Here is a 12,023-nt window from a genome sequence, read left to right on the forward strand (position 1 = left end):
GCCTGTGTTCTGGTGGATGAGGCTGGATCTTGTCTTTCTGGTGGGCAGGTCCACGTCTGGTGGTGTGTTTTGGGGTGTCTGTGGACTTATTATGATTTTGGGCAGCCTCTCTGCTAATGGGTGGGGTTGTGTTCCAGTCTTGCTAGTTGTTTGGCATAGGATGTCCAGCACTGTAGCTTGCTGGTCGTTGAGTGAAGCTGGGTGCTGGTGTTGAGATGGAAATCTCTGGGAGATTTTTGCTGTTTGCTATTATGTGCAGCTGGGAGGCCTCTTGTGGACCAGTGTCCTGAAGTTGGCTCTCCCACCTCAGAGGCGCAGCACTAACTCCTGGCTGCAGCACCAAGAGCCTTTCATCCACACGGCTCCTTAATTTGGGATGATTCGTTGTCTATTCATGTATTCCACAGATGCAGGGTACATCAAGTTGATTGTGGAGCTTTAATCCGCTGCTTCTCAGGCGCTGGGAGAGATTTCCCTTTCTCTTCTTTGTTCTCACAGCTCCCAGGGGCTCAGCTTTGGATTTGGCCCCGCCTGTGCGTGTAGGTCGCCAGAGGGCGTCTGTTCTTTGCTCAGACAGGACGGGGTTAAAGGAGCCGCTGATTCGGAGGCTTTGGCTCACTCAGGCCGGGGGTAGGGAGGGTCACGGAGTGCAGGGCGAGCCTGCGGCGGCAGAGGCCAGAGTGACATTGCGCCAGCCTGAGGCGCGCCGTGCGTTCTCCCGGGGGAGTTGTCCCTGGATCCCGGGACCCTGGCAGTGGCGGGCTGCACAGGCTCCCCGGAAGGGGGGTGTGGATAGTGACCTGTGTTCGCACACAGGCTTCTTGGTGGCGGCAGCAGCGGCCTTAGCGTCTCATGTCTGTCTCTGGGGTCCGCGCTTTTAGCCGCGGCTCGCGCCCGTCTCTGGAGCTCCTTTAAGCAGCACTCTTAATCCCCTCTCCTCGCGCACCAGGAAATAAAGAGGGAAGAAAAAGTCTCTTGCCTCTTCGGGAGGTCCAGACTTTTCCCCGGATTCCCTCCCGGCTAGCCGCGGTGCACTAACGCCCAGCAGGCTGTGTTCACGCCGCCAACCCCAGTCCTCTCCCGGCGCTCCGACCGAAGCCCGAGCCTCAGCTCCCAGCCCCGCCCGCCCCGGCGGGTGAAAAGACAAGCCTCTCGGCTGGTGAGTGGCGGTCGGCCCTGATCCTCTGTGCTGGAATCTCTTCGCTTTGCCTTCCGCACCCCTGTTGCTGTGCTCTCCTCCGCGGCTCCGAAGCTCCCCTGCTCCGCCACCCGCAGTCTCCGCCCGCGAAGGGGCTTTCTGGTGTGTGGACACTTTTCCTCCTTCACAGCTCCCTCCCGCTGGTGCAGGACCCATCCCTATCCTTTTGTCTCTGTTTATTTTTTTCTTTTGCCCTACCCAGGTACGTGGGGGGTTTCTTGCCTTTTGGGAGGTCTGAGGTCTTCTGCCAGCCTTCAGTAGGTGTTCTGTAGGAGTTGTTCCACGTGTAGATGTATTTCTGGTGTATCTGTGGGGAGGAAGGTGATCTCCGCGTCTTACTCTTCCGCCATCTTCCCAGAAGTCCCACTAATGATTATTACAAAGAATATGTAATCAAGATCTGTGCATTTTATTGTGTATAAATTATACATGGTAAAGGCTAATTCCTTTTGCTGAGGAGTGCAGTCTGAATCAGGTCCTGTCTTTTTAAGTATTTTAGACAGAAGTAGAAGGATAATTTAGAGGTTAGAAGCAACTTTTGGATTGATAAGTTGATGTAACATGCAAGTGACCTGTGTGTTACACAACGGGAAGTGGGCAGGCTGTGGAGACAGGCCGACCTTGATGGCATCCCACTCTGCCATTTACTGACTGACCCTGAGCTACTAATTTTAACCTCCTGATGTCTTTCTTCCTCATCTAGGTAATTAGACTGACTAGTTCACCGAGTTGTAGTGGATTAAATGGAAAGGATAAATGATAAATGTGTTAATGAGTTGTGGACAGTAAGCAGTCGGTCAGTGGCAGATAGTAGTTAATACCTTATAGCTAAAGTGGGGAGTGGAGGCAAAACTATAAATTAATGGATAGACTTCTTTCACAGTTCAGTTGTGAAGACTATCTAATCGTTAGCTTAATGAGGCTGTTCTCAAACTTGAGCATGTATCAGAATCACCTGGAGGGCTTCTTAAACCCAGATCTGGGCCCTGCCCCCGGAGTTCCTCATTCAGAATGCCTGGGGAGGCCCTGAGAATTTGCAGTTCTGACATTCCCAGGTGATGCTAGTGAGGCTGGTCCGGGTACTTGACTTTGAGAGTCATCGGTTTAATGAGCCTTGAGGGAATTTGAGTGTTAAGAAATGTTATTTAAACCCAGTAAGGTCATCCCTGGGTATCTGTGGGGGATTAGTTCCAGGACCACCAGGAGATACCAAAATCCACAGAAGCTCAAGTCCCTTATAGAAAATAGTGTATGTAGCACAGTGAACACGGGCAGCCCTCTGTATCCTCAGGTTTCAGATCCAAGGAGTCAGACCAGTTGAATCTGATTCAACCAGTTGGATCTGCGGTTGGTTGAACCTGTGTATGCGAAATCTGTGGATACGAAGGGCTGACAGTATCCTGGTGGTGAGATGCATCGACGTAAAATCCGAATGTATCTCTGACAGTCCAGCATAGTAAGTAATGCTTCTGCCTGTCTCCCCCCACACCCCATAAAAAATGGACCCTCTCACCCAAACCATCAGCATCATTAATATAAATGGAACCCTCGTTCATTCTTCCCCAGTAAATCTAATTTGGCCTTTAGCTGCGATTTTGGCATTAACTGTTGGTAGGATCCATTGCCCTTAGTGAAAAGCCCTAGAAGCAGATGGAAGAGCATTCCAGTTAGCTCTCCCCTGAACATACTGGACTTTTAATCAAAGAACCATGGCACCAAACCACTTGACGGTACCAAGCAGTATTCCTGTATTACAATCGCCTTTCTCTGCAGTGCTTTCCTAGCAAAAAAAAGAATGCTGTTAGTTTCCCCTCTCAGAGTTCTTCAATCTGTCGGTGTTTGGCCCCTCCCAGGTGATTGGCATGCACTACTTCTCTCCTGTGGACAAGATGCAGCTACTGGAGATTATCACAACTCAGAAAACTTCTAAGGACACAACTGCTTCTGCTGTAGAAGTTGGTCTCAAACAGGGCAAGGTCATCATTGTGGTTAAGGTAAGGAGCTGTGTGTCAGAGCAGCAGATTCAGAAAAGTTCCATGAAGACTCCTTATATTTCCAGGTTTGCTTGTAACTCTTGAGTTTAAATATACCAGCTTTTGATATTATTTCCCCTTGGTGGTCTACAGTATGGACAGTGGTGGACCGCTGAGTTAGGGGCTGGGACATGGCGGGTTCTCCCAGCCATTCCAGACCTTTCAGATGACTGTGAGGCTGTCTGCTGTGCTCGTGGATTCAAGCCAGGCTGCCCCTGGCTGTGGCTTCCCCTGCAGTTTAATATTAAGGATTCTGATGGAGATTATAAATCACCTTGAGTTTTGAAGTGGCTTCCGGGGGAGAGAGACCGCTTTCAGACCTGGGAAGTGGCCACAACTGAGGGGCCCATGAGCTCATATTCTCTCCCTTGGCAGGACGGACCTGGCTTCTATACCACCAGGTGCCTCGCACCCATGATGTCTGAAGTCATCAGAATTCTCCAGGTTGGTATCAATCTCAGAATGTTTGAGGCATCTTCCACTCTTTCAACTAGTTTTCCAAACTGGTAATGTTAAGGTGAGGAGCAGGCTTCCTTCTAACACACTGACTCCTATCTCTTCTCCAAGGCCCTTTGGTGCCCTCTCTTTCCACACAGGGCTGGGAAGTCATGGGCTAACACTGCACTAAAATGGGCAGAATTTTACCTCTGCTCCCTTAGCGTCCTCCCTGCTCCAATAAGCCAAAGGCCTCCGACATGCTCTGTGCGCGGTTTCTGCGTCCCCATCCAGAACAGGGCCCATTTGGTCGGATTGGTGCTACACCCGTTTCTGCTGCACGCAGACCCCTCCAGTGGCCGTACAGGTTGGTCACTGGTGGGAAGCGCGTGGCCACTCCTCCCTGGGGTCTTATCACACCTGGGCATCACAGGACTCTACAGTACTGCTCCTCGGTAATGTCTCTTCTCTCAGCATCGGGAAACTTAGCCCTGTCTGGCGTGGAATCTCGTTATTCATGAGATCCAGAATTGCGAACAAGAAGGAAATGAATAATTTGTTCATCTCTAGACTTCCTTAAAATTCTGTAGGTTAGGAAAGGCTCGGACTTTCCCCTTGTGGCTCCCAAGCCTCTTTGTGCTTCCCTGAGTGAAACAGTCCCATTCCTGGGCCTGGCGAGGCGGCACCCAGAAGAGAAGTGGGTGCTGCCCAAGGCCATTTGTGAGGGCAGCACAAGGAGCCCTTAGGGGAATCTGGGACAGCCCTCCCTGAGCTGCGGCTTTACTTCCAATCCAGGAAGGAGTTGGCCCTAAGAAGCTGGATTCCCTGACCACAAGCTTTGGCTTTCCTGTGGGCGCTGCTACACTGGTGGATGAAGTTGGCGTGGATGTAGCAAAACACGTAGCAGAAAATCTAGGCAAAGTGTTTGGGGAGCGGTTTGCAGGTGGAAGCCTAGAAGTGCTGAAGCAGATGATATCCAAGGGCTTCCTGGGTGAGTAGCCGCAAAGAAACGTAACTAGCATCATTCGTGACAGAAGGCCCACGTGGAAGAGTGTGTTTTCTAAACGTAGAGCCCACTGTCATAGGGAATTTAAAAATGATTTCTCATGGCCACCTCTTTTTAGGCTGGGCCTGTAGATTATGGACAAAAGGCAGAACTCTGGACTCCTGAGGCTCTGCCGTTGCCCAAGCTATGCAAAATTGACAGGCATTTCATCGTGCCCAAGGCCTCTACTACACCCGTGATACTGCAGGAGCGTTGTGTCCAGGCTTTCCATGTTGTCTGACCACCTTTGTGGAGGAAGTAAACCTCTAAGTAGAGGATGCAATTGAGGCCCACCAGAGAGGTGGCTTTCTCTCTCGGCAAAGTAGCAACAAAATCAACACTAGGACCCGGGCATCCTAGGACCTGGTGTTGCATACCTGGACATTAAAACTCACCCACCTGGCCTTTCCTACCCAGATACACAGATTTCCAAGCTCCAGGACACACAAGCTCTTTTTTCCTTCCCTGTCGACTCTTCTGACAAACACCAATTTCTAGAGTAGGCTAGATCTACAAATTCAGGAATACGGAAGAGAGGCTAGAGCTTTATAACGGACTAGCGGAGAAGAGAACTCTCAGGCCCGGGCTCTGAGAATTTGTTAACGCTCCCTTTTCTCGCTTCTTTCAGGTCGCAAGTCCGGGAAGGGCTTTTACATCTACCAGGAGGGTGTGAAGAATAAGAATTTGAATTCTGACCTAGACAGTATTTTGGCAAGTCTGAAGATGCCTTCTCAGCCTGATGTGTAAGTTCATTTGAGGGGCTGTTGGTGCAGAAGCGTGTTTCTCACCAGCCCGAAGCTTCTTGGACCCTCTGCCATCATTTTTGTAATGATCACCATACGTGACCAGAAAGAACATTCCTGATGCTTAACACTTTTTGCCCTTCCACATTCCACCTCGTCCTCTACCAGGCCTCAGGGTAAGGACTGCAGCCCAGCCTTGGGAAGACCCCTTGGGAAGCCTTCCCTCTGAGGCTCCCAGAGAGCAACTAGAAACACGGTTCTCCTAGGCCTGCTCTCCCTCCGCACTGTTTGTTATCGTTTGTAACCAGCAGCTGCTGATGGCAAGAGATGCCGTCTACCCCGCCAGACCCTGTTCTCAGTGCCCGGCTTCGGGTTAATGAGGGCAGGTAGCCCTCTGCTGTCTTCTTCCAAGGGCAGCACCTTCTCTAGCATTGGAGGTTCACAAGGGCTGGCCCGGAGCTCCAGCAGCACCAGCCCTCACTCCCATTCTGCACCGGGGCGCCTGCGTCCTCCCCTCTTACCCTGCCCCTCCCTGAATGTCTCTCCCTGTTGGCAGCTCCTCGGACGAAGACATCCAGTACCGCCTGGTGACCAGATTTGTGAACGAGGCTGTCCTGTGCCTGCAGGAAGGGGTCTTGGCCACGCCTACAGAGGGAGACATCGGCGCCGTCTTCGGGCTTGGCTTCCCCCCCAGTCTTGGAGGTCGGTCTTGCAAGTCAGGAAGGTAGCTCGCTTCATCCCGGAGCTCGTTTCACTTCTCCTTGAACAACGTCCTATTTCTCCTTTTAGGGCCCTTCCGCTTTGTGGATCTGTATGGTGCTCAGAAGATAGTGGACCGGCTCCGGAAGTACGAGGCTGCCTATGGAAAACAGTTCACCCCGTGCCAGCTCCTTGTGGACCACGCCAGCAGCCCTAACAAGAAGTTCTACCAGTGAGCAGGCCCTGAACCCTGCTCACTCACCCACTAACGCCAACCGCGGCAGCGCTGGTTCTCGACAGAGTGGCATCTAGGTTTATCAGAGTAACCAGAGGAAAACAAATTCTGGCGTTGGGTGTGCGCCTCGATTAACGTGCCTTCAGCTGTGAGCATCTCTCCCTCCCAGGGAAGTCTGGCTGTGAAGCAGTTTGTACTTCACTTTGGAAGGTGGAACCCTCTGTGCACACGGATTTGTGAGCCCCGAGGCCCCAAGGAGCAGCGTCTCTGGAGCCATCCTTGCTGCCTGTTCCTCCCAGGAGACCAGTGGTGGCCAACGGTGGTGAGGGCAATTCTGCACCCAGCCAAATACTTAACGATAAAAATCACTTTATCAGCTTCTCTGCCTGCCTACTGCTTTCTCTTCTGTCTTTGCCCTTGTGGTTTAACCCCCTTTCCTCAAGGGGTGAGCTGGAATAAAGCCCTGTGCTGCGGGGTAGGAATGTACTGGGGCAGCACCTTAAGAGAGAAACGGCATTGATGGCAAGTGGGATTTTATGAGCCTAAAGCCTTTTAAACCAGCTGTATTTAAATGCTTTGGCTGGGCTTCCGCTTACAGTGGGGAAGAGGCCCGGCTAAGCAGAACAGGGGGAGAGGTGTGGAGGGCCAGCATAGAGGACTCCTTTCCGCTGCACAGTTTCACCCAGTTCTTTCCTTGGTGTGACTCATTCACGTGCGCACCTCAGGATGTTTGCGGAACGTTGGCATTAAGCAGAGGAGGTGACGTTTTCCTGGCCAGCGTATCCTGCATGTCTTGGCCGCCCCAGAGCACAGAAGGTGGACGATGCCTGCACAGTGATGACAGGCATCCCGCGTGACCCACCGCCACCTCCCCTCTGCTAGAGCCTCCACCCTTCCCCTCCCCCTGCCCTCTGTGTGGAAAGTTCCTACACTTGTGTTCTGGCAGAAGCATGGCCCAGTCCAGGTAAACAGCTTTGGGCTCCTCACTGGGCCTGGCAGAAGGATCCACACCGTGTGCGTGCAGAATCATAATTCAAGTCCCATCACACCCCGCGCAGTCTCATCTTTGAGATGTCACCAGTTCCTCCTGCCTCTGCTCCAGCTGCGAGTACTTCAGATATCCCCCTGGATGGCTCTGCTATGGAGGCTGGCAGGCGGGAAGCTCAGCTCCAGTTCTGCTCAACACTCAACAGTTGGTTGCTAGGAAGCCAGACTCTAAAACCAAGGCATCTCCGAGTTGGGAGTTTTCAGGTGACCCACAGAAGGTGGAGAACTGATCCTCTGCCCCAAGGCCATTAACAGGCTTCTGGGGGCTGGGGGTGGGGGTGTGTGAGCAGCCTCAAGGCAGGTATTTGGACAGGGCAGGAAGTTAAACCTGGGTAGTGGCTTGGAGCTTTGAAGTATGACCTTTCCACTTAGCAGCACTAGGTAGGTGTGAATTATGTTGAAACATCAGTGGGAATTGAGGGTTCTTGTAGTTGAGGGGCTGGTGAGGGTTTTTCAGAAGGGAATGAGGGCCACTCCACCAGCTGCCTCTGAGGAACAAGTGGGCCGTGTACATACAGCGTTTCTGAAGTCCTCTCCTGCCGGCGGGCACATACATTGTGCCAGTCGGTCCCCACGGCCCTCTGAAAGAACACAATTGACGCCCAGAATTCCACCTGCACTACTCTTCAGTGGTCTAGCATTTATTTCACTAGCCCTTGAGGATTCACTGAGTGATTGGCAAGGAAACCCAACGTCTCAGCATCCCAGTTTCTGTGCTCTACTTCCTGACTCCCCTTCCCTCAGCACTGAGGCAGCCTGCTTGGGATGAGCAGCAGCCCGGCTTCGCTCCTCTTAAGATAGAAAAACAGAGGAGATAAGTATCTCGGTAAGGCAGACGAAAAGGCTGATAACCCCTGGGCCTGACGCTAGGAGGATTAGTGTGCTTCTGGTAGGTGAGACGGGGACGAGCACGGGGGCTGGGTGGTCGGACACGACAGCCAACCTGCTCTGGCTGCTGGCAGATCACCGTGCTCGAGATACAGGGCGCAAAGACCTGCTTTGAAGCAGGTGAACAGGTGCGAGAGGACTGAACTCCAGGAGGAAAAAAGCAGGTTTTCCCAAGCCATCGTGCTTTCTCTTTCCTCCCCATCCCACCTGTGCCAGTGACAGAAAGCCAGGAAGGGACACCATGTGTTTGCCAGGGTCAGGTGATGGGGCAGGAGACCGATGGGAGTGATGGAAGGCCACTTGCCTCAAGAATCAGGGAGCAGCTGCCCTCAATCCACCTGCTCTTGCACAGAGTCTTCGTGGACTGGACCCAACAGGCAGGATGCAGGTCTAGTTGCAGTGAGCTCGCGTCAGAAGCCAGTGCACTGGAGACGTGGGGGAGCATCTGCCTCCCTAACTAGATAAGCAGGTCGAGAGCAGAGCTGGGCTCTTCCAAAGCCATCACCCAAGAACCAGAGCCCACAGGTGGAGCCTCTCGGGTGTGGTGGCACAGGCTTGTAGTTGATACACCTGTGTTCAGGGCCAGGGGCCCAACACACAGTGGAGCAGAGGGGAAAGGAGGGCATCCCCGAGATACAGAAATAGGCACCCCGACTCTGGGGCAGCTAGGCCAAAAGCCCACAGAGCACAAAGGAGAGAGGGCACTTGGGGACTCTGTGCTTAGATCATGGACCATCTTCCCTTGTCTCCAGCCTGCACCTACAAGCTATGAAGTACGAGCTATCAGCGGAGCTCTGCAGCGGGACGGAGGGGGCTGTTAGGTCACCATGAAGGCCCGCTTTTGAACCCCCGTGGGAATCGCAGCAATGTGTCACCAGGCCCGGGTGTGCACCGGCGCCTCCAGCCCCTTCCCCGCGTACTCTGCACACTGAAAGGCAAGATGCATGCGGGGCTCTGGCCCAGAGGACCCCGTTTCCAGGTGTGTCTCCCCTGGATTCACTCTCCGCGGCTGCTTAGCAGCCTCAGCCTTGGCATAGGTTCTTCCTGCAGGCAGGCCCCGCCTCTGGGGGTGCCGTCACCCTGCAGACCCAGGGCTGGTCCCCCGGGGCCTCCGGGCCAAAATTCCAGTTGTGCAGCCCCGAGCGGGAAAGTCAGATCTTGGGCCGCCAGCCTTTGATGAACTGCATGATCTTCTTGACCTGCAGCTTGGTGAGGTGAAAGTCATCTGCCAAGATGTCCTCACTGAGCTGCACGAAGATGCTGCCGTCAATGCGCTCTCGGGCAAAGAAGCTCACCACGTCCTCCGAGAGCCCGATGAAACGCAGGCTTCGCGAGACCTCCTCCAGGGAGAGTGCAGACAGGTCAGCGGGGGGCTGCCAGGAGGAGGCATCCCGGCCGCCCCAGCCTGTGGCCCCATCCCGGGGACTGGCCGGAGGCCCTTCCAGGCGCCCCTGGGTGAGAAGGAGTCGTGCTCTGCCTGCTTCGGGCCCCTGCAGGGCCACGGGGGACAGGGGGGCGGGGACGTGCCGCAGCACCAAACCTTCAGGCTCAAAGGCCTTGGGGGGTCCAAGTGGCAGAAGGCCAGGCCCAGGCCCAGGAGCCCTCACAGCTCTGGGCTCCTGACAGCGCAGCAGCTCCGGCTCTGGAGAACTGCCCCGGCCCAGCTCAAAGGGATCAGAGGGCTCCAGGGCAGGTGTCTGCCGCTCAGAGGAAGAGGAGGAGGAGGTGGGACAGCAGGAGGAGGCAGCCGCGGAACAGGCCTGGCCTGGAGGGCCCGGGCCCGGGGAATGAGCGGGGCTGGAGGTAGCCAGGGGACCTGAGCTGGCTGTGGGCCCAGAAGAGGAGGCAGCTGAAGGGCCTGGGGGGTAGGCAGGTCCGGAAAAGGGGTTCAGAGCTCCAAGGGGAGCGAAGCGTTTCTGGGGGTGGGAGGGCTTGAATGGAGGCGGGCAGCTGTGGTAGGTCTTGACCGGGGTGTCGGCCCCCCAGAGAGAAGCAGCTCCACTGCTCAGGGGCTCTACAAGGGCCCGGGAGGCCTGGCTGGGCTGCGTAGTCGAGGGCAGGGGTCCCGGGCGTGGGCGGCTGGGGGACTCGCCCACCTTGCAGTCTCCCCAGGTGCATGGGTAGCAATAGAGGGAGTAGGTATCCGGTGACGGAGAGCCACTGCCACTGCGGGAGCCCGCCCTGTGGGCAAAGAGAAAGACACAGATGGAAGGGTAAGCACAGCAAGAGGAAAACGCGACAGGGCCACACACACGACACAGCGAACCACTTCTCCACCAGGTCCCAGAGGCCGCTGCTCCGATCTCAGCAGCGCTGGCCCGCGCCCCAGCCCCCAAGGCCTGCGGCCCTCGGAGATTGCCCAATTCTTTCTCCCGGCACCCCCCTCCCCAGGAAAAATTAAACTAAACTGAATTACATAGAAAATTTTCAGTAGCAAGGAGCACTCCACCCCGTGGCAGAGCCCACTCTGGAGGGAGACAGAGCAACACTCCCAACCGACTGTCATCCTTTAGGAGAGGAGCGAACTGAAGCAGGAAGCCCGGACCCCAGAGCCCCCTCCCTCAGGTGCTGCTCAGAACCTCTGAACCCCGGTCCTGAAGTCTTCCTCTTCCTCAGCACTGGCTCCCCTCCCCACCCTCCCCTGCTTCAATCCACCTGAGGAGGCCCAGGACCAAGAGAAGGAAGTGGCTCACCCATCCTGGAGGCCAGAGGAGTAGTAGGAGAGGCTGGAGCTGGGGGAGTGGACAGGCTGCAGCTTGGGGAAGCGTGGGGGCACCGGGGGACTGCCCGAGAGCCGGCCATTGGCACTGCCACCTCGGGGGGGCACAGGAGGGGCATTGAGCAGGCGGCATTCCTCCTTCACCTGCAAGCACAGGGCCATGACGCCACCCCCGGTCCCCAGGCAGCTGGGCCAGGGCGGCGTCTGGCACTGACACTGCCCCACTTTGCCAAGAGCCTGCCTTGCCTTACACCCCAGCTCCTCACCCACCCACCCACCCCTTCCCGTCTCTCCAGCCCGTTTCGCTCATCGAGAGCCGACAACACACACACTGTCTCCCGTGGCCTTGGAAATCCACCTTGAATGTAAGAAAAAATAGAGAAGTAGATAAACAATCAGTTAAGTAGACATATTCCCTCCTCAGGGAAAAGGAGAGAAATAAGAAGAAAAACGTGTAGTGAGGAGAAGAAAGGGAAGGAAAAGTACCTGCCATCTGGCTCCCTGCCTCACGGGTCAGACACTCAAAAGTGGACTACATGGGATGCTCGTAGGTGTTGTCCATAGTCTGTGGACAAGCTCGGTTGGAAAATTCTGTGTTAAACACAGATAAACGGGCTTCCTTCGTGCAGAACTTCTCAGAGCCTTTATTATACCAATACTCTGCGGCTCCAAAGTGAGGAGGGGGAAGGCTGGGCATCACAGACTACATTTTCTAAACTTACGTCACCATAGAACCTTCTTTACACTGGACAACTTAAAGGACTCCTTGTTCTCTGGAACCTTCTGGGTAACACTGTTCTAGGCTCATCCCCAATTCTCTGAGGCTGGCGACCTGCTGGCATCTTCGTCCCCACAACTCCCCTGCCACCGTCCCTGGTATCCCTTCCTACAAATGCTCCTGCGTTTCCTTCCTCCTTGTTTTCTCCCCTTTCCCCACCTCGGCCACCCTCTGTCACACACTCTGGGGGGCTGGAGACCGAG

The 12,023-nt window shown here is 54.9% G+C and overlaps 2 protein-coding genes across 3 annotated transcripts in view; one reads left to right on the forward strand and one right to left on the reverse strand.

The window, feature by feature from the left end:
- HADHA (hydroxyacyl-CoA dehydrogenase trifunctional multienzyme complex subunit alpha) overlaps positions 1 to 6,769 on the forward strand; it is a 54,270-nt gene extending 47,501 nt beyond the window's left edge. Inside the window, exons 15-20 of the mRNA XM_030858198.3 lie at positions 3,052 to 3,192; positions 3,607 to 3,675; positions 4,462 to 4,657; positions 5,340 to 5,454; positions 6,011 to 6,156; positions 6,244 to 6,769. Of these exons, the coding sequence (XP_030714058.2) occupies positions 3,052 to 3,192; positions 3,607 to 3,675; positions 4,462 to 4,657; positions 5,340 to 5,454; positions 6,011 to 6,156; positions 6,244 to 6,389 (813 nt within the window). The 3' untranslated portion in view covers positions 6,390 to 6,769. The remainder of the gene's footprint in view (positions 1 to 3,051; positions 3,193 to 3,606; positions 3,676 to 4,461; positions 4,658 to 5,339; positions 5,455 to 6,010; positions 6,157 to 6,243) is intronic.
- The window catches only part of GAREM2 (GRB2 associated regulator of MAPK1 subtype 2), a 22,545-nt gene continuing 10,522 nt past the window's right edge, over positions 1 to 12,023 (reverse strand). Inside the window, exons 4-5 of one of the 2 annotated variants that reach the window (XM_030858197.2) lie at positions 11,017 to 11,186; positions 1 to 10,504 (exon numbers count right to left, since the gene is read on the reverse strand). In XM_030858197.2, the coding sequence (XP_030714057.1) occupies positions 9,475 to 10,504; positions 11,017 to 11,186 (1,200 nt within the window). In that variant the 3' untranslated portion in view covers positions 1 to 9,474. The remainder of the gene's footprint in view (positions 10,505 to 11,016; positions 11,187 to 12,023) is intronic. The other variant, XM_030858196.2, reaches the window with a different exon arrangement.

The sequence above is a fragment of the Globicephala melas genome, chromosome 12 (assembly GCF_963455315.2).
Source record: "Globicephala melas chromosome 12, mGloMel1.2, whole genome shotgun sequence".
Classification (NCBI taxonomy): domain Eukaryota; kingdom Metazoa; phylum Chordata; class Mammalia; order Artiodactyla; family Delphinidae; genus Globicephala; species Globicephala melas.